This window comes from Macrobrachium nipponense, chromosome 39, assembly GCF_015104395.2.
Source record: "Macrobrachium nipponense isolate FS-2020 chromosome 39, ASM1510439v2, whole genome shotgun sequence".
NCBI classification, from domain to species: domain Eukaryota; kingdom Metazoa; phylum Arthropoda; class Malacostraca; order Decapoda; family Palaemonidae; genus Macrobrachium; species Macrobrachium nipponense.
In genome coordinates, this window is record NC_061099.1 from 150,805 (window position 1) to 172,983 (window position 22,179).

Below are 22,179 nucleotides of genomic sequence, written 5' to 3' on the forward strand. Positions count from 1 at the left end.
GTGATGAAATAATTTCTCTCGCCATAGGAGTGAGATTCCTGTATAGGAGATAGTAAAAGTTTATATTCTCAATGAAACTATATGTTAACAATACTTTCAAAAGTAAATTGAATTTTTCATGTATATAAAACACCATCCTGCTATTTATCCCTGTAGCTGGAGGAAGTTAAAGTACAATCAAGTGACTTGGCAGGTCTCCCACCCACTTGCCTTTATACACCTTGTTAAGCATCAACAACCAATTGAACTTGAATTTAAGATAATTCTTTAGAAGACTTCCATGTTAAATCTAGGAAAAATGCAATTTACTTATATAAAATTGCTATTGTATGGCAATATAAAGTAGTAATGAATTTTTGTCCTTGCAGGTCGTTGTTCGGCGTCTTCCACCAAGCATGACAGAAGAAATGTTTATCGAGTCCGTGTCGCCACTTGCAGAACATGATTATTTTGCTTTTATTAATGCAGATAGCAGTCTTGGGTCCAGTGCTTATAGTAGAGCTTACATCAACTTCAAGAATGTAGAAGATGTTTATATATTTTATGACAAGTTCGATGGTTATGTTTTTGTAGATCAGAAGGGTGAGTGTTTCAGACGAGTGAAATTGGGTGCCTTTAATGTTGATAGTGAATTTTTTTATAAAGATAGTTAATAAAAAATAATGAAAACCTAACCATCTTGCCTTTGAAAGTAGCATCTTCGTAATTGTCATAGCTAGCTAGCCCTTTTCTCTTTTGGGTAACTTTTTCAATATACAGGCAGACCCTGGGTTACGACGGGGGTTCCGTTCTTAAGACGCGTCGTAACCTGAAAATTGTCATAAGCCGGAATGACGTTCTTGAAAACATGTCCACAGGGAAAATTTCACTAATTTGCCATTTTTCTTAGGGCCGTAACTCTAAAATTATCACTAATTTACTTTTTTCATGTAATCAACACCTGTGTATTCACAAATACTGTATATTTTTCATTAAAATACAAGAGAGAGAGAGAGGGAGAGAAGCGAGAGAGAGAGAGAGAGAGAGAGAGAGAGGAGAGAGAGAGAGAGAGGAGAGAGAGAGAGAGAGAAAGAAATAACTCCTTACTGTTTCAATAGATTGAAATGAAGTCTGTAGGCAACTTTTTCTCTCATAAATACTATATTTCTCCAGTGAAGAGAGAAAGAGAGGACTGGCAATATGTTTGTCTGTCTGTCAATTCTTTTGCTGAGAGCGAGAGAGATAAAAGGAAGAAATAGAAACACCAAATGTATGACAAGTATCTTGTGGAGAGAGGAGAGAGAGAGAGACGAGAGAGAGAGAGGAGAGAGAGAGAGAGTTGTGCCTTACAGTATTTAAAAGAGAGAAATGGAATGATTATTGTGACCTATTTAAAATATACAGTAAGTCCTCGGGTTACGCTGGTCTCGACTTACGATGTTTCGTGGTTACGAACGCGCCCCATAAAAATAAAATAAAAAATAATATTTTTTTTGCGTCGTTCCGTCTTACGCGGTTTAGCGTCGTAAGCAACGTAAACAAAAACGCGAACTAGTTCCAGGCGCACGGCGGAAGAATACGCTTTGTAGGGGGAGAGGACGGCGTCGCTTCGCTACGCTCAGTCCTCGCCCATACGCCATTTTGGTTGTTTACACTGCCTCTCTCTCCCTCGTGTTGTATCGTTTTTGTAACTTTTTGCTCTTTGTTATGGCTCCCAAGCGCAAGGCGGACTCTTCTGATGGTAGTGCATCGAAGAAAAGAAAGGCCATCACCATGGAAATTAAACGTGGAAGGGCATTATAAAGCGATCCGAGAAGGGAGAAACGCCAACAAACATTGGCCGCTCGCTTGGCCTTAGCGTTCGACCGTTGCTACCATTATCAAAGATAAAGAGCGCATCGTTGAAAAAAACATGTGAAAGGATCTGCTCCTATGAAAGCGACAGTGATAACTAAGCAGCGTAGTGGTCTAATAATTGAAATGGAAAGGTTATGGTGCTTTGGTTGGAAGACCAAAATCACGGCGTATCCCAGTCAGCCTTATGGTGATTCAGGAGAAGGCGAAAAGATTGTTTGAAGCGTTGAAAAAGAAAGGGGAGGAGTGAAAGTGAAGAGTTGTGGCTAGTAGGGGTTGGTTTATGCGATTTAAGGCTCGGGCCAATTACCATAACCTTAAATTGCAAGGTGAAGCTGCTAGTGGGGATGGAGAAAGCAGCGAGTGAATTTCCTAAAGCGTTGTCTGAGATAATTAAGGAGGGGGTTATTCTGCTCAGCAAGTGTTTAACGTAGACGAGACAGGTTTGTTTTGGAAGCGTATGCCTAACCGCACTTACATCGCCAAGGAGGAGAAGTCAGCACCCGGTCATAAAGCAGCAAGGAGAGGCTAACTTTACTTCTTGGGGGTAATGCTGCTGGCGACTTCAAACTGAAGCCCTTGTTGGTGTATCAGGCTGAAAATCCAAGGGCACTCAAGGGCATTTGGAAGGGTCAACTACCAGTAATTTGGAAGTCCAACAAGAAGGCATGGGTGACACTTGCAGTGTTTGAGGACTGGTTCGTAAACCATTTTGTTCAAGTGTGGAGCGGTATTGCGCCTCCAAGGGTATCCCCTTTAAGGTGTTGCTAGTGCTGGACAATGCCCCTGGACACCCTGCCCAGCTGGGAGACTTCAACCCTAATGTCAAGGTGGTTTACCTTCCACCTAATACCACGCCCTTTTACAGCTATGGACCAAGGAGTGATTGCTTCGTTCAAGCCTACTACCTACGAAGGACAATTGCTATGGCTTTACAGGCAACTGAAACCAAGAAGGGACTTGACTCTGAAGACTTTTGGAAATCCTACACATCCTTGATGCTGTAAAGAACATTGCTAATTCCTGGGAGGAGGTTAAGCAAACAAACATGAATGGTGTCTGGAAGAAAATTTGTCCTCAATTTGTGAATGATTTCCATGGGTTTGAGGACACAGTTCAGCTAGTTGTCAAGAACGTTGTGCCCTGAGTAAGGAAATCAATTTGGAGATGGAGGTTGATGATGTTACAGAGCTGCTGGAGTCTCATGGCGAGGAGTTATCTGCTGAGGACCTGATACAACTGGAGAAGCAGATAATAGAGGAAGAAGAAGAAGCACCCACCCCAGAGCCTAAGGCTTTCACAAGGCAGGACTTGATAAGAGGTTTTGCAGAGTTGCAGCAAGCTTTGTCAACTTTTGAGGCTCAGGATCCCAACTTGGACAGGGTTCACTAGGGTTTCCAGAGGCGTCATGGATTTGATGCAGTGTTACAAGGAGATCTTTGGATGAAAAGAGGTCGCTCTCTGTTCATGACTAACCTGGAGCAGTATTTTAAGAAGGTAGAGAGGCCTGCAGGAGATCCTGTACCCTCTACCTCAGCTGCCTCTGCTAATCCAGCACCTTCTGAATGTTCTGCTAACCCAGGACTCACCTGCCCAGTATCTCCAGCACCTTCTGTAGGTTCTGCCTCATCCAAAGACTCACCTGCCCAACATCTCCACTAGTATGTTCTGCCTCACCTCAAGAATCACCTGCTTCAGCATCTCCAGTACTAGTATTTGTTCTGCCTCACCTCAAGAATCATCTGCCTCAGCATCTCCAGCAACTTCTGGAGGTTCTTTTTTCTCTCACTAAACCTCCCCCAGTCTCTCCAGCACCGCAGCTTCCTCTCCAGTGTGCAAGCCAATCAAACTAATAAAGGTAAGGAATGTTCTCTCGTTGTTATTGATAGGTATTTACATTAAATCATGTGTATTTTTCAATGTTTTCCGACTTACGCTGAAATTCGTGTTACGATGCATCGTAAGAACGGATCAACGTCGTACTCGAGGACCCCCTGTACTCAGATATGAATTTTGTACTTACAGTTGATAGTATTATTGGAAAATATTAATGATAACTTATTACATACATGTCCATGAAAATGATCTCATCTCAGTAAAGAGAGAGAGAGAGAGAGAGAGAGAGAGAGAGCGAGAGAGAGAAGAGAGAGAGAGAAAATTACATAAAAACCATTAATTCGTTGACCATTGTAGGGCATTGTTAAGCTCCGAGTGTCACTGGAGTTAAGGTAGAAAGGGAAAGAATTTTCTTTTGAAATTAGTTATCGTATTATTGACTACTTTCTATGTTATTATTATTATTATTATTTGAAAATATAATAAACACGTGCTCTACCCATAAAATTCCTTCTCATCTCAGTAAGAAAGAGGAATTATCCTTACAGTGAAATGGAAAGGTCTTTTTCATCTTTTTAAAATACGACCATTATAATTTTGAATAATAAGTTTTATTATTATTATTATTATTATTATTATGATTATTATTATTATTATTATTATTATTAAATAACTGAAATTATCAATAAACATTTTACATACTAGTACCATAAAAATCTTTTCATCTCGGTAAAAGAGAGAGAGAGAGAGAGAGAGTATTTATCTCTCTCTGTTCTCTCAAAAAAATACTTATAACGCTTCCAGCGAAAGAGAGGGAGGGAGTTTACCACTATGACACATTATTATCTTGTGCAAAAAGAGAGAGAGAGAGAGAGAGAGAGAGAGAGAGAGAGAGAGAGAGAGAGAGAGAAGTTAACCTTAATAAAAGTGACATGGATAGATTAGTATGTATTGTATTTTCTTTTAAAATACTTATCACAAAGAATTTTGTAATTACAGTTATTATTATTATTATTATTATTTGGAAGTCTTGAAAACAAATAGTACAATTACATAAAAAATCTTGAGTCTCAGTAAATGAGAGACCAGTGATTGCAACACTGCAGCTCTTCCCCCTCTTGGCTGTCACAGAACTTTATATATCTGACAGTTTTAGTACCTGGATCTCGAGAAATGGTTACTGAGAGAAGACTGGGATTTCCTTCATTCTTCCATAATTTTTTAAATATAGAAAGGCTAAAATCTTACTAATTCATTGGTATTGTATTTTCTTTAATGAATTGATATTATTGCTGTATAAATTAATATTAATATTTGAAAATAGTAAATCATTTATTTATCATACAAAAAAACATGCATCTTTGTAGTTGAGAGAGAGAGAGAGAGAGAGAGAGAGAGAGAGAGAGAGAGAGAGAGAGAGAGAGATAGAGAGAGAGAGAGAGAGAGATTATTATTTTTATTATGTGATATCATTCAACTTATTAAACTTACTAATACAGTATTAATCAAAATTAATATTTGAAAATTAGTGAATCATTTTTTATTATAAAAAGTGTATTTATTCATGAAAATAAACATCAAAATACACTAATTAGTGATTATTTTTGTCAGAAAATACAAAAGAGAGAGAGAGAGAGAGAGAGAGAGAGAACTGTGCTAAACTATAAAGGATTCTTATCATAGTATGCGTTTTTTAAAAGCATCGTAAACTCGGAGTGTCGTAAACTCGGAGCGTCGGAAGCGTCAGCGTCGTAACCTCGGAACAAGCGTCGTAACCCAGGGCGGATTTTTCAATGAATATTTAAGAAAAAGCGTCGTAACCTCGGAATGTCGTAAGCCGGACCCGTCGTAACCCGGGGACCGCCTATATGAGAAGTTTAGCTTTCTTCGTTCATCTTACTAGATTTGTAATAGAATAAATTACGTGGGCATTGTTTCTATAACAGTAATGAAGATTTGGAGGATATTGACTTAGGATCTTACATTCTTTTTACAGAACTTCCAGATCTTACATTTCGTTTTTCTAACTACAAAAGTTGTCAGAATTTGAGCTTACAGAAACAGCTGTAGAGTTAGAATTGAAAATATGTTTTTCTGGGGTGCTGTCTTTTTTAATTACTTAATTTGTTTTGTTACACTAAACTAATTACAGGATATTTTTTGTTAGTTTCATTGTAGACTCATTAAATACTGAACTTTGTTTTGTGTAACATACAATGATATATTTTATATTAATTATGTTTTATGTTAGGAAATGAACATCCGGCCATGGTGGAGTATGCACCTTTTCAAAAAATTCCCAAAAGATCTGGTGGGAAGAAAAAAGATGCTAGATGCGGTACCATCGATGAAGATGCTGACTACCTTGCATTTCTGGAGTCCTTGACAAAACCTGTAACTATCACACTTCCTCCTCTCGAAGCTGTTCTTGAAGAAATACAAGCACATGACAGGGAACTGAAAGGTAAGACTTACTGTATCTGCGCAATCAGTGATTCTGGTATTTCAGTGAATATGTATTTGTCTGAAGGGAACTTTGCTTGTACAGTGGGCTGAAAACATCTGAAGTTTTTATTTATTTATTAGTTATAGGCAGTATGTGAAATATATCTTTGTTAGCCATTTTTTCTAATTGAATTTAAACCAACATTTAGAGGTACTGTATCCAGTGCACTGTGGTAGAAAGACCCATATTTTATTTTTTGTATGTTTATTTCCAGCAAACAATGGGTTGATTAAAGTGAAAACTCCTCTGCTTGAATACATTGAGCAAAGGAAGGCGGAAAAGCTTCGCAGTAAAGAAGAGAAGAAAGAAGAGAGGAGAAGAAAAGAACTTGAGCGCAAGAAGGCCAGAGAGGAAGAGAGGAAGAAGAAGAAGGAAATAAGGGAACATCATAAGGAGATGAAGAAAGAACAACAGAAAGATGATAACTCTGTAAAGGTTTGATTTAGTTTTTGTAATCAATTTAGGGAGTAATTAATGACTTTATATTATTAATAATGTTTAATTCATGCATATTGTAGTACAAACTATAGTTTTATACTAAACTCCATTGAAGACACAATTTTGAAGTAAGGCTACATTACAGAGCATCAGTTCACAGGTAACTTCAACAATTTTTATAAACACTATAATGAATTCTGTTTCAAATCCCAGGCAAGAGGAAATAGGTTGTACAACTTACCAACACTGTTGAAGCTAGGCTGGTAGACAAACCTTTAAAAAGCTAGGCCAGTAGAGAAACATTCTTTGAATAAGGAATAAGATGTTGGTCTAAGGCCTCTCTTAAAGGCTGTGGAGGATGAGGTGGGCCAGACTGTTCAGAGCTCCTCAAGATCATGGATAACATTACCAAAGAAGGGAGATCCACGTCCTCATTCAGAAGAACTGGCTCAGGGCAGAGTGATAGCCTTTTACTGCAGGGACTGAGAAGAACTTGTCTTGATGAAGGAGGATAAGGAAGCATGTGATCTGCTGAAAAGAGGCTCTGACCAGAGAAAAATCCCACCTTCGCAGAAGATGGCCCACTTTTCTTGGTACATAGCTCAGGACCCCACGTAGACACCCATACATCTGCATAGTCTTGTGAGGAAAGTCCTTTTCATGCTGGAACTGATTGGCTACCTTCCAGCCTATCATACCTGCACAGACTGGTGGTACCATAATGCTTGCAACTGAGAAAAGATTGGACCTGGGGAATATCTTTTGGATACCAATGTGCTTGGGTTCAACAAGGAGTCATCTGGTTCATTATGAAACCAAACAGTCAGTTTCATTGTTGATTAAGTTCCTGAAGTCAAAGGAAAAAGCTTGATGACAGCAGGTTAGTGGGGTTCTCCCTACTCACCCAGGTACCATGTTTTAATATCTTGTTGCCAAGATATTCCATCTAGGAAAAATACAAATTACTTACTTAAAAAATATGTGATATTTGTACTGTAAGGTTATAAATGCGTTAACAGAATGTGCTCAAAAGAAGCAAATGATAATGAAGCAATATAGAATATGCCTTGCTCTTGCAGTAATTTTAATGTGATGCTGCAAGATAAAAATTTTAAACATGGCTGGATAGTAAGGCTATAGAAATTGTGAAGTCAGAAATATCAGTACATACACTAGTCTGAGGAAAGCCAATATCACAACAGCTGGTGGAGATTATTTTCTCCTCCTCTTCTGTGGAGTGCTTCATTGTCAGCATGAATGCACATTAGGTTATTGTTAAGTAATGGGTTTGTGATGAAACTGATGAAACATATCACTGTTATTTAGGAATTCATTGTCACTTCCTTGGTGTATTTAAAAAAGAATAAGCATATATTCTTGGTTTGTAACTACTGTATGGCAGTGCAAAGATATTCGTTATTATTACAAAGTATTTGTTTAAGACTTAATTAATTTCTAGGTACAGCAATAAAACAGTGTGGGGAGTCCAGTGTTTTGCTAATACTGTCCAATCATGCAGTTATTGTGGTCTCACTGATATTTTTAAATTTCCACTCTATTTTTTTATGAATACATCCTTGTTAAAGTAGTCTGCAATTCTATAAAGTAAATAGTTTTCCCATAGTGTAAGGATAGTGAAATGAACTTTGACTTAAAAGGAGTAAGATTTAAAAGAAAAGTATGATTTGTTCAATGCCATTTGACACAGCAGTCAAGATTTACTTATGACTCCCATTGGAGACCATTTTTGTTTATAGATAAATTGCAGAGAGCATAAAAAGTATTAAGCTATGTTTACCGAACGTTTTATGCTTTATTTTCAGGTTTTACGACCAGAACGAGGCAAAGATGATTATGTCTCAGAGGGACGCCAGGAGAGGTCAAAAGCTGATAGAGACAAAGAAAGGCAAAAACGAGAAGAGGAGAGGCTGAAAATACGAAAAGAAAAAGAGAAACTTCGACGTGAAAGAGAGAAAGAGGAAAGGTTTGTGTTATGTTGTGTGTTATTCAGAATAGGGTAGAGAAAGAGGAAAGGTTTGTGTTATGTTCTGTGTTATTCAGAATAGGGTATTGTTCATTTTAGAAAGCAACTGGATGTTAAAATAATACAAGTGCAAACTATGCATTACAAAACCTTAGTCTCAACAGTATACTGTAGTATGATAAGAGGAAAGTATCCCAGTGGGAAAAAATTATTTAGTATTGCAGTTCTTTACCTCATTAAGTGCATTTATTCTACTGTAGCAACTGGCTAACTGTTTATATTTCTACATAAGTCCCTTATATTGCTCTTCCAAGTGCCTTCTGCTGTTGTTCTTTATTACTGCATTTGTCTTTGCCCTTTTCTCTGTGCCTTACCTTGGAAAGGTACATTTGTGAGTTTCTTGCAATTGCCAACAGCCCAGAATGGGCATCAGGGGCAACTAGTGCTTTCCTTTAAGGGAGACAAACTCATATCTTTAGTGCGACGAGGGACGTAATATTACTGTTAAAGTTTCTGAGCCTTGTTTTAACATCAATAAGCTCTCTTTGGGATAACAATATACTACCTGTTGGGGGTTAATGCACCTCATGTGGTGCACTTTAGAAGCATTATGTTGGGTTATGTGCAGTGTCCCTTCGGCCCCAAGCTGCAACCATTCATTACTTTTACTCTACCTCTGTTCATATTCTTTCTTTCGTCTTACTTCCACCCTCTCCTAACAATTGATTCATTGCACAGCTGCGCATTTTTCCTACTGTTACACCTTTAAAACATTTTTACTGTCAGTTTCAGCGTTGAATAACTTATAGGTCCCAGCGACTGGCCTTTGGCCTAAATTCTATACTATACTCTGTTTTTTTCCATCTGTCCATCCACCTGTGGTGTTTTTGTATGGTAACACTGCGTCCCGGGCTTAAAAGAGTTACGGTATGTGTAAGTTTTAGGTAAATAAAAGGATATCTTGGTGTACATTTGCAACTGAAAAGTGTTTTAATAATTTACTGTATGCGAAGTACACCGTTAATATTCGAAATAGGATATTACAGGCGGTCCCCGGGTTACGACGGGGGTTCCGTTCTTAAGACGCGTCGTAACCCGAAAATCGTCGTAAGCCGGAACGACGTTCTTGAAAACATGTCCAGAGGGAAAATTTCACTACTAATTTGCAATTTTTCTTAGGGCCGTATCTCTAAAATTATCACTAATGCCGTATCTCTAAAATTATCACTAATTTACTTTTTTTCATGTGTAACACTGTGTATTCACAAATTACTGTATATTTTGTTCATGAAACTTACCTGTCAGATATATATATAGCTGTATTTTCTGAAGTCCGACAGAATTTTAAAACTTCCGACACACGCAGTGGTCGGTCAGGTGGTTAGTACCCATTCCCGCCGCTGGGAGGCGGGTATCAGGAACCATTCCCATTTTCTATTCATAATTTTTCTGTCGCCGGTGCTGAAAACACCTGTTTTCAGTACCTCCGTCTTAGGATTTTGGAAACATCATTGCCGCTAAGTATCCTAATTGTCTTATGATTTATTTACTTGGATTTGTGGCTAGGCATACGCTATCTTAAATTGATTTGAATTTGATTCATTTTTGCATAAAATATCTGAATCTAGTTAGGCTAGTTTCAGACGGGTTGTCTGCAAAGATAGGGTGTGGCTATCCGAAAGCTTCGGTAGAATCCGCACTTGGATGTACGAGGGGTATGGGTCTTGCTTCTTTGTTGAGATTTGTCATGTAAGGAGTGTGAGACTTTGTCTATTCCGTAAGGAAGACGTATGATTCGTATGTACGCAATTAATCAGTAAACATGTCTAATTCCGTAAGGAAGACGTATGATTCGTATGTACGCAATTAATCAGTAACAAAAGTCAGGGTAGTGAACCTGCTAACCTTCCTGTAGACTTTATTTTGCCTAATCCTGTAGTATGGCCTACGGGCTATGAATATGTCTACGAGAGGTGCTCGCTCTCCTTCATTGCTGTGAAGTGCTACTTCTGTAATTGGTTCTCCTAACCCTGCATTGTTGCCTTCGGGCCCTAAGCAGTGTCTGTAGAGGAATTGCCCTTTCTCTGATACTCTTTCGATTCGTAACTTAGAATCGAAAGTGCTTGCTTTAGAGAGTAAAAGTGAAGTGCAGAAGTGCAGTGATACCCCTTGTGTAGTGGAGGGTGCGTCAGATCGGCCTCGTTTCGCCTCTAGGCCGGGACCTCTGCTTGACTCCCAGGACCCGGGGAGGGAGCATGTCGAAAGCCTAAGGAGGGTTACAAGGAACCCCCACCGATCTGGCGTGCCTTCGGCAGTTTCTGATGAAAATCCCCAGACTGCCAAAGTGCGTGCGCGTGCACGAATCCTGAAAGATTGCTTCTCGTCCGCCGAAGCGTCCTCCCCGCGCAGGGGTTGGAGCTTTCGGAAGGACTCGCGCCCTCTAAATAGAAGCTTTATAGAAGAGGACGCTTCACGTCCTCTCTCTCTCTCTCTCTCGTTATGCGTTTCAGTGAGAAGTAAGAAGGCGAACGTCGCCTGAACTTGTGTCCGTCCTTCCACCGAGAAATACGTAAAAGAAGTCATAGTAGCAGGAAGCTTTTGAGAGCGGACGCCCAAGCCAGGCGCGCGCGGGTGCACGCCAAGCGCGCGCCAGTGGACGCCGAGCGCGCGCGCTAGTGGACGCCGAGCGCGCTCCAGTGGACGCCGAGCGCGCGCCAGTGGACGCCGAGCGTGCACCAGCGCACGCCAGGTGTGTCGCCTGGCTGAACGTTTCTGTTGAACTCTTCAAGCTCTTGTTTCAGATTTGGGCCTAAAGAATTTTTACCTCTATCTTCGGTGATACCTTCTACCTCACCTGCAAAGAATGTGAAGTAGGCAGTGCTTCGGAGGAAGCTTAAAGTGAACAGACAACTTCTTCTTCGAAACCCAGCAAGACATCGGGTTTCGTGAATTCAAGAGGTCTCTGTCAATTAATATTGCTTTTCGCATAGGTGGATGGAGTTAAGGAAAGCTCAAGGGAAGATCTCGTTTGCTCTACCGCAAGCTTTGCCATTCTGCCAATAAATTTAAGTTGCCACTACCGCAGTCAAGACTTTGCGATAAGGCAGTTACGGGTTATAAAGGCTCGATGTCCTGCACGTCAGGACTCTCGGCAACGTTCAGTAGGATTCTTGCAAAGGCACTCATCAAAAGGACGCTCTTCAGGAAAGCGCAAGACAGGACTTCCTTGCCATACTGCCTAATAAATTTTAAGCTTTAGCAGGCATTAGTTGTGATACGGGAGAGGAAGCTGTTTGGAGAGTTTCTTCCTCTTCCCAGGATAATTTTGCAAGCTTTTTATTTAGCCCATCTGAAAGGGTTTTTCAGATGATAGATTTTGTTAGTTTCTAGTTGGGACTACGCTGCCGAATTGAACATCGTCGTCTACCTGCCGTAAGCCCAGTCTCTTAACAGGATTCTTGCCCCTTCCTCGTTTGAGACGGGAATCGGAATAATTAAATGCTCGACTTACTGGATTACGTTTTGTCAATTCAGTGACTTTCCCCCATTGACAATATACTATCGTTTTGTCAAGTAAGTGGATATCCCCTCATTGACAAAATATCTCTTTGTCCCGTAAATGGGTTAGTTCTCATTGACAAACATCTCATTAACTTGATATTGCGTAAGCAAATAAGCTCTTATTGACATGATTCGGAAGAGCTCGCATTCGTCATTCGCAGCTCGTACAAAAAGAAATAGACTTGTAGACTACGTCAATGAACGCTTATGTCTAATAACATAAGAATCTTGAGCTGACTGCTTCGATTCTCTTAAGTTTTGTTCATGAAACTTGCCTGTCAGATATGTATGTAGCTGTATTTCCGAATTCAGCTATATATATGTCTGCCAGGTAAGTATGAACAAACTTTATTGTGATATAATTTCATATTTTGCCTTGCGTTATTTTACTTCTGGTTGGTTCAAGTCATATACGCTTGCTGTAGTTACCTCTTCGGATGGCAAACCGAGATGGTCTATTGTCTATTTTCAAGGACATTTAATCGTTACTCCCTGCAGCCTTCCAGGAGTTTCCGATTTATCTTTTACCGTTGTATGGTAGTGTTCTGACGACACAAACGCATCTATATATTTAGCGTTTTCTGTTTCGCTTAAATATACCAGCTTGAGAGTCTTTCTGCTCAAAAAATAATGGACCTATTTCTTCGTAGAATAGGGTAGCTGGCAACCCAGACATAAAGTTAAGAGACGACGTTCATAAGCTGCTGGCTGCTGCTGTCACGCTGTGTCTGTCCTCCAGGCTCCAGTCCAACCGAGCCAGTAACAGATCGTGCGCTGTCATGCGCTGTAGGTTACGTCTCTCTCTCCTGCGGGATTGACTGACTAACCGTATCTCTGTGCTGACGGTTACGTCTCTCCTGCGGGATTGACTGACTAACTGTATCTCTGTCCTACAATCACGGACTTTAGCCTAAGATTGAGGGATTTCTTACGTGAATGAATAAAATTTGTTTCATTATCGTTTTGCCTTACTATGTTCAACCATCGGTTATCTCTTAATCCTTTCGGTGCTCGTTACCGCACGGTATGGAACTACGAGTCTACCGCAACATTGCACTTTTATATGCTCTCCTGCTTAGGCAAAGCGCAGCCTTATTAGGGAAGTAAGCATACTCGGGGAAGGAATGGATGAGCTTGCTGGGGACCATTTCCTTCCTGAAGAAGTTTGTTTCCCCGAATAGACTGCAATTCAGACCACAGTTTTTTCCTACCGGGAAACTGAAATATTATTCAAGATCTAGGAATGATTCTGAACATCTCTCAGTGCGTCTATCACCTGAGGTGATAGAAAGAAGGTGCCGGACATCTGGATAGGGTTTCAGATGTCCTGGATCTTAATCTGAAAGAAGTAAAAGCGATTCGGTAGTCCCTCCAGTCCTCGAAACGAGTTTTTGGGAACCAGTGTTCCTGATCAACTCTCATATTCCACAGCTCTCTCATATCTTAAGAAGTATCTTCTCTCGGTCCTTGTTCGAGTTTACGAGAAAGAGCCTATTATAACAACAGGCGTAGAATGTAACGATCCTCTACAGGTTAGTTACAGGATTGCAAAAGTCCGTACGAATCGTCTCGATCGACGGCAGCAACTATTCTCTTCCGAGTGGAATCTTTCTTTAGAAGTAAGTTGAGAGTTGGGTAGACTTTAGGGACGCCCTTTCATTCTTCTCTTCGATATGTTGAGGACGAAGAGGCTTCTTCTTCTCTGCTCCCTTATTCTCGATCCGGGATCGTACCATTATAACGCCATCCTATGATATTGAACGGGGATGGATGTTTAGTCTCTTTTCCCCTTTTTCAATCGCTTAGGAAATGTAATAAGAGGATTTATGACGTCACAGGGAGCGACAATGACGCTGATCGCCCCATGTTGGCCTTCAGGATCCTGGATTCACAGAGGTCACATACTTCCTAGTTCACTTTCCAAGGACCTTTTCCGAGATAGTCGGTCTACTCTAACTCGAAAGGTACCTATAACCTCTCCGCTCTGAGTCTGACTACGTTCAGACTATCGAGATGTTGACAGGAATAAGATTACCGTCTTCCATTTCCGTCTGAAGAATGGGATAAGCTGGCAGTCACAACTATTAAAGAATACGCAAATATGTTGTTGACGGCCTTTGGGCTCAGAGATTTGCGTCTGTCAAACAACAAAGCCCTTCACGATTTTTGAGTTCTGTGGAATCTCGAAACTCGCTCACCATCTACTTTTTGTCTCACCTGTTTTCTCGGAGTCAGACACTCGTGCGAGATCAGGCGACATTTAGTAGCCCTGAGTTTCTTGTTGACGAAGTCGGTTGCGTTTATACACCCCCGATGATCGTGTAACATGAGACCAGGTTGGACTGTTAGGCATTCTTCCTTCGGGACTGAATCGCCTTTTTGCTCCTCGCTCCTTTCTCCTGGCACCATAAGCTCGAGTCAGGAGTTGATTCGCTGACGACGTTGGGTTGCGTTGATACACCCCCAAGGTTTGCTTAGATTGAATCGCCCAGGCAGTCCAGACACTCATCCTTCAGCGAAGAATAGTGCCTTATGGTCTTCAGGGTACAGCCTTGCTGTCCTTGATTCGTCACTGACTGATCAACTGGTCGGTCACCTGACTTTAGTACAGACGTACTGACTGTGCATGTCCAGATCGAAGCTTTCAATATGGAACTTAGACATAGTCTGAAGTTCTTGATGTCAAAGCATTCAAACCTCTCCTACCTGTTAACTTTTTGCATGTGATCAGGAAGGCCTTCTTCTAACCACCCTAGATACGACAAAGAGGGTTAGTGAAATTTTAAGCCATCGTCACAAGTTTTGGCTTTAGAGAACACAAGGCGGTGTGCTCTCTAAGCCTTCCGTTGTGGCCTAAGAATGGAAACCCGTTTTGTCCTTGGGCCAGGAGCTTGGAAGCAAGGATGGCACAAGTTAGTGGGCAGGAGCCAGAGAGAGTCCTGTGCCCTGTCGGGTCTCTCAAGTTTTATCTACATAAAACTCAAGAAAGTCGAAGTCATTCGGGCAATCTGCAGTGTTCCGAAAAAGACCAGACTTGCCCATTTCGAAGAACACCCTGGCTTTAGTGTTAAGGAGTTCTTTCAAAAATGCTCCTTCATGTGTTTGCACAAAGATTTGAAATCTTTTATGCTGAAGCTCACGAGGTGAGGGCGCGGCCTCGGAAGCATTTCAACAGAGCATGGCACTCAGCAACATCCTGAGTACCATGTTTTAGCGAAGCAACTCTGTGTTCACTTCACACTCCCTGCGAGATGTGAAGATGGCATATGAGATCTGCTGCTCGCTAGGGCCATACGTGTCTGCAGACACAATCTTGGGGGCAAGAAGTACCACTCATCCTATCCTGTAGAAAATGGTTAGGAAGAGCTCTTAATTTAGTTGTTGAGTCGCCGACAACGGCGACTTCTTAACTCTTAAGCCTTAGTTAACACACCTTAACTTTGGCTAGGTTGGTCAGGTGGTGATATATATATTTATATATATATATATTTATTTTACTTCTTAGCCCTCATGGTATGGTCATATGGTCTAGTCACATTGTGGTCACGCCCCCGTTGACAGATCATCTGGAGTGCACCAGCTTTATAGGTCTCTACCTCGCTGGCAACTCTAGTAAAGCAGAAGCAGACTTGGGTGACAGTAATCACGAAGTCAGCTATGCTAACAGGTGGAACCAAGATGTAAATCATCTGCATGCATTTGTTTCCCAAAATCCTTCTATTCTGTCCCTTCCCACCTCCAAAGGTGGGATTCAGCTATATATATATCTGACAGGTAAGTTTTCATGAACAAAATGATATTGTTATGATACATAAATGTTTGTTCATACTTACCTGGCAGATATATATAATCAAGTACCCACCCACCTCCCTCAGGGACAGTGGAAATAAAAATTATGAATGAAAATGTGGGAATGGTTCCTGATACCCGCCTCCCAGCGGCGGAATGGGGTACTAACCACCTGACCGACCACTGCGTGTGTCGGAAGTTTTTAAATTCTGTCGGACTTCAGAAAATACAGCTATATATATCTGCCAGGTAAGTATGAACAAACTTTATTGTATCATAACAATATCATTTTCATTAAAATACAGAGAGAGAGAGAGAGAGAGAGAGAGAGAGAGAGGAAGAGATGAACGTAGGACTTTTTTAAAGATGAGAGAGAGAGAGAGAGAGAATTAGTTTTTGCGCTGCAAGTGACGAGGATAAAGAAGTCACCTAGAGCTGAGGGAGAGAGAGAGAGAGAGAGAGAGAGACCGAGATAGAGAGGAGAGAGAGAGAGGAGAGGAGAGAGTTTGTCCTTTACAGTATTTAAAAGAGAGAAATGGAATGATTATTGTATTTAAAATACTCAGATATGAATTTTGTACTTTTAGTATTATTGTTGGAAAATATTAATGATAAACTTATTACATACACGTCCATGAAAATGATCTCATCTCAGTAAGAGAGAGAGAGAGAGAGAGAGAGAATATTATAGTGATTATTTTCGTTGGAAAATACAAAGAGAGAGAGAGAGAGAGAAACTGTGCTGAAACTGTGCTAAACTATAAAGGATTCTTATCTTATCATAGTATGTGTTTTTTAAAAGCGTTGTAAACTCGGAGCGTCGGAATCGTCAGCGTCGTAACCTCGGAACAAGCGTCGTAACCCAGGGCGGATTTCTCAATGTAAGCTGAATGTAACTATCTAAAGCCCGGGACGCAGTGTTACCATACGGAACCACCACAGGAAGATAGACAGATGGAAAAAACAGAGTAGTATAGTCTATTCTAATACTACTATAAAAGACTATTTTGCTGTTGTGTGCATCTGGGCCAGTCAGTTGGTTATTGTACATTTATAAAACAGTGTGCGTGCACTTGAGTCTTTTCTGCCTTTAAAATCATAGGATCAAGCTAATCCCCTTGGGCCACTTTGCCTCTTATGGGGAGTAATTTTGTACTTAAAACCTTTGTTTTTAATTCTTAACTATAAAACATAGTATCTTTTCAAGCTTTTATAGTTTTAAATTTTTTTTACTTTTGTACAATTTTGCCAGGCTTTTATAGTTTTACATTTTTTAATTTTTGTACAATTTTGCCATTGTCTCGTGCATTTTTCTTCAATTTTGTTACTTTCCTATAAATATATCTACTACATATAAGTATGTACATCTTACACAAATTTTTACTGTATAAATTGTAATTAATTTCTAATGTCCAATCATTTTACAGCATAAGGAAATAAAACCATTTTAGTACAAAATATATCAAATGTATTAGAAAAAATATTATCTAATGTTAGATGTCCTATGTTCATGTTGAGAACACTGTCAACAGACAGACATATTCACCTTAAACTAGGAAAAAAATTAGATGCAAAAATAAGACATTTTATACACAATGAGCAGACTCTGCTAAGTTCAAGGCTATATTTAGGGAAGTCAAGTACATAAACTGCTCACAACCAGTCTGAAACAGAGTCCCATGAATCAAAGGTGCAAGACTAACTAACAGACCTTGCAAACCCATCCTTACTTAAAGGTGGTATGTGTTTAAGCAAGTAATATACTTAACATTACCCATTTGTTTTGCATTAGATTATCCATTTCATTAATGAGTTTAACATTTAAAACCACAAACAAAGTGTTCAGTAGTTTTGAAGTCAAGAGACAGTTGCTTATATGTTAGGCATAGCCTGTTTAAAACAGTAATAAAATCATTAAAATCCTATAATGTTACACAATATAGCCCTTATAGTTAATTGAGCTTGTAATGTAGATCTAAATTGCCATTATTTTGGAATGTATCGAATAGACAATTATTCACATGCAAATAAAGGTGCTAGTTTTGGCTGAGAGTACAAATGGCACCTTCACTATTGCTGCCACTACTATAGTCAATTCCCTTAAGGTAGATTCTTGTGCCTACGAGACGTTTGTTTGGCGGCCTCTGATTGGCTGGGACCGGGAGGTAGGCCGCTCGCTCAGTGTCTCATTATTTTCCTCTGTGGCTTAGAAAACTAGCAATATGTTTATATTTCTTCAATCATCTCACGCTTTGCACAAGATAGGAAAGTTCTGGTCATACCATAGGATTCAGTATTAATTGTACAACTAAGTTATCTTTTCCTGAAATCAATAAGATAAAAACACAAAGGAATTGCAACGAGTAAAAGTGAAGAGAGATGCATTCAATTCTTTATAACTGTTTTTACTTATAGGATTTTGCATCATTAACGCAATCAAGATAAAATAAGTCTTGTGTTTTCATACAACAAATTCACCCTGAATACGCTGGTGTTTTCAGATTTTAGATGCGTGTGATATGTAAAGAGAAAATGAAGAATATGTCTTATTATGTTGCATCCGAGAGAATGTGATCTGCAAGATGTTGTGTCGTCTCAGCAAGAGATTTGAATTGCCAATTAGCGATATAAGAGGTCCAGTTTCGACAATATTTACCATGTTATATCATTACATTTTTTAAAAATAAATACACAGAATTTCCATTATCATATAGTATGGCTGGATATATCTGATAAAGAAAAAAATAATAATAATCAGATGGATACATCTGGTATCGGTAGCTCAGATCTCGGTGGGCCGCGGGGAATTCAGTCCTGCAAAGAAATTGAACTCTGTAGACAGACTTCACACTCTTCAACTCAGCCTAAGCTTTAATCAGGTTGTTTCAGAATATTGTTTCTAATCTTATTTTATGAATATATTTTTAAACAAAAGAGATATCAGAAACAACAAAGAATTAAGAAAGATTGTCTTCCTTTAAGGCCGAGTCAAGTATGGCTGCAACATGATAAGACATATTCTTCATTTTCTCTTCACATATTACACACATCTAAAATCTGAAAACACCAGCATATTCAGAGTGATTTTATTGTATGAAAACATGCATTTTATTTTGTTGATCGCATGAATTATTCAAAATCTGATAAATAAAAACAGGTATAAAAAATGAAATTTTTCTCTCTTCACTTTTACTCGTAAATCCTTTGTGTTTTATCTTAGTGATTTCAGGAAAAGATAATTTACTTGTACATTTAATACCGAATCCTTTGGCACGACCAAAACTTTCCTATCTTTTGCAAAACGTGAGAAAATTGAAGAAATATAAACATATTGCTAGTTTTCTAAGCTACAAATGAAAATATGACACACTGAGTGTGCGGCCTAACTCCTGGTACCAGCCAAAAGAGGCTGCCAAACAAACGTCTTGTAGGCGCAAGAATCTACCTTATGTGAATCGACTATAGCTGCTTTGGATAAACTCTGGCATCAAAGTACAAAATCGATGCCAGGTGTGTTTCAACTTGGGAGTGGTCTGGGAAAACCATGTATAGAACAGAAAAGATTAATTTTCTGACGAAAAATATTTTAATATTGCTGATAAGAGTTTTTATTACCTTTTTAATTTTGGTGCATCGCAGGTTACGAAGATTGGAGGACAAAGCAAAACATAGAGAAGAGGAGAAATTGAAACATAAAGATGACGTCTTAGAAGAAGCACAGGAAGAAAAAGTGCTTGCAAGTAAGCCTGAAGGGTCAAAATCAAAGCGTTATAGTGAGGGTAGAAGAAAAGAGAGAGAAAAGGATAAAGTAAAAGAAGAGAAAGAGAGGGAAAGGAAACCCAAGGAAGAACATGATGATGTTGAAATTGAAACTTTAGAGGAAAATATGAATTTGGAAAACACACCAGAAAAAGAGGAAATTGATTCTTCAAGGAAAGAGGAAAAATCTGAGGAGAAGGTTCCGTCCAGGAAAAGAAGAGAAAAAGATCCGAGAGTAGAAAGGAGAATACGAAATAAAGTAAGTTTTTTTTTTTTTTAACCGTGTAATCTAGCAAGCCCTCATTATTCTCTATTTTTATTGAAAATTAATTTTGAACTTAATATCTTTTGGCTATACTATACTGAAGACTAACATTTGCCATGTTTTCCATTTTTTTTTATTGTTTTTTAAGTATCTGTGCTAGGCATTTAATTCACCCCAATGCACAGTAACTATTATTTCCCTATTGTATTAAATTACAAACTGTGCAATACTATGTTACAGTTATGAAAGGGAAAAAATTACTGGCAAACACCATTATGTTAGGGATAAGATTAGCCATTCATTTTGCTCTTAGGGTTGCCACTCACAGTGTGGCTTGTGAACACATGCAAGACACACTGAAGATGGGTCAAGTAGTTCCTTGCCATAATCCTTTGGCCACAGCTGCATTAGTACTTTGTCTCGTACTTTCCATTCAGTCAATTGACTTTTTCCACTTAGTTTTCCAATTTTTTTAATGGAAGCTATCTTATAAATTAAGTCTGTGAAAGTAGTTTATGCAGAAAGTAAATTGATCATTATGTGAATAGAGATCAGATGATTCAAGTTATTTCATAGTGAAGATCCTGATCTTTTAGCTTCAGATGTGCCTTTCAAAGTAGAGGAAATGTTCTCATAAAACTTGTTTGCTCACTGTTCATCTTTGCCTTTGCCATTCATTTGGCATAATTTTTCACAGCTTAATTACATCTCAATTCTGTTACAGGATCGACCAGCAATGGCTCTCTATCGACCAGGTCAGTCACGTCTTAGCAGCCGCATGCGTCAAGATCGTGAGGAAGGAGCAGAAACCTCTTCATCTAGTCCAAGCCCTGTGATGCCCGCTGGGGACCAAAAGAAATTACCTTCTTCAAGGAAGGAAAATACAGATTCCAGTAGATCTGATTGTAAAGAGGAATCAACAAAAACTATAAGTATTACCGATGATATATCTGAGAGTAAATCCACTACTGAAATAAGTCAGGATGACAGAAGCAGTGGTGAAGGTACAGGGGAGAAGGCTACTGGAAACCAAAAGCACTCCGATGATTGGAAAGATGATGACGATGATGATGATGATGATGATGATGATGGTGAAAATGATGAAAATGAAGAAAACATATCAGATATTAAAGAAGGAAAAGATGAAAAAGACAGTCAAATGCAGGAGCCACTTGAGGATGCTGACCTTGTTGATGAGGCCCATTCTTCTTCAGATAGCACGCACAATAAGGCGGATGATAGTTTAGGAAGCATTTCCAAAGATGTAAAAAAGTACCCTGGGGTTAAAAGCATGACATTTAGGAGAAGTGTTAGCCGAGAGTGAGGGATTCTTAAGGTAAAATATTTTTTTTTGGTGTGGAACATACTTGTTACACAAATGTGAAACCTTTACTTTGTTTCTTTTTCTGCTGATAGTTTATATTTAGATTTACAGTGACCTGTCTGCGATTTCTTCTTATCTGAAATGTTTAATGTAAATGTTTGATTACAGATGATCTTAAGCAAATAATTTGTGCTTAATTTTCCTATTATAATACTAAATAATTAAAAAGACCTTAGTATTCTCACTTTTGTAGCAATCATCATAAAGTAAAGCATTTTAATCTGAGAATTTTGAACCAGCCCTAGAGTCAAATGTATCCAGTCATTCAATTTTAAATGAAAGGTAATAGTAATTGGAAAATGACAAATTTGAAATAGTTGGACAATAAAGTAAGAGGAGGGCAAAGTCAAGAGGCCAGCCATGTGATAGCTGGGAATTTGGGCTTGGTTTTCTGAATAAGTAACTCCATAATAAAATGAGAGCATTTGGAAAAAGTGAAGACAAAAAAGGAACAATTAAGAACCTTAAGCAGTATCCATCCCCTGGAGTGGAGTTACAGCAATGACTCAAAACGTGAAATGCAGGCATTAGTAATAGTACCTTTGTCCTGCCATAACTCTCAATCTGCTTTAGCCATTTTGTGCAATACAATTATGCTGTTTGCAAGTATGTATTTGCTTCTTGGATCTGCTATCCACCATTTCACTATCAAGAGATTAAATCCAAAAAAACCAAGCACAAATCTTCATTTCAATCCAATGTACAGTAAGTGAAGCGGGTACACCCTCCTGCTTACAAACAGTAGCACCTCATTTACAAGGTTTTCCCATGAAATATGAATGCTTGTTTTCATTGGAACAGCTAGGTTTTTTTTAGAACACTAC

General features: G+C 39.1%; 1 protein-coding gene across 2 annotated transcripts; it reads left to right on the forward strand.

Moving 5' to 3' along the window:
• The first annotated feature begins 333 nt into the window (after positions 1-333).
• LOC135209982 (regulator of nonsense transcripts 3B-like) lies at positions 334-21,481 on the forward strand. 2 transcript variants are annotated; one of them, XM_064242704.1, is made up of 6 exons: positions 334-582; positions 5,921-6,133; positions 6,390-6,610; positions 8,437-8,597; positions 19,587-19,965; positions 20,696-21,481. In XM_064242704.1, exons 1-6 carry the CDS (start codon positions 396-398, stop codon positions 21,293-21,295), a joined length of 1,761 nt encoding a protein of 586 aa, XP_064098774.1. In that variant the 5' UTR covers positions 334-395; the 3' UTR covers positions 21,296-21,481. The 2 variants fall into 2 exon arrangements, with proteins under 2 accessions (XP_064098774.1, XP_064098775.1); XM_064242705.1 differs by having other exon boundaries at positions 6,390-6,604.
• The last annotated feature ends 698 nt before the right edge of the window (positions 21,482-22,179 follow it).

Coding starts and splice junctions, on each gene's coding strand:
- LOC135209982 (XM_064242704.1), top strand. CDS start 396: ATGACAGAAGAAATGTTTATCGAGTCCGTGTCGCCACTTGCAGAACAT. Junction 583..5,920: donor TGTTTTTGTAGATCAGAAGG/GTGAGTGTTTCA, acceptor GTTTTATGTTAG/GAAATGAACATCCGGCCATG. Junction 6,134..6,389: donor ACATGACAGGGAACTGAAAG/GTAAGACTTACT, acceptor GTTTATTTCCAG/CAAACAATGGGTTGATTAAA.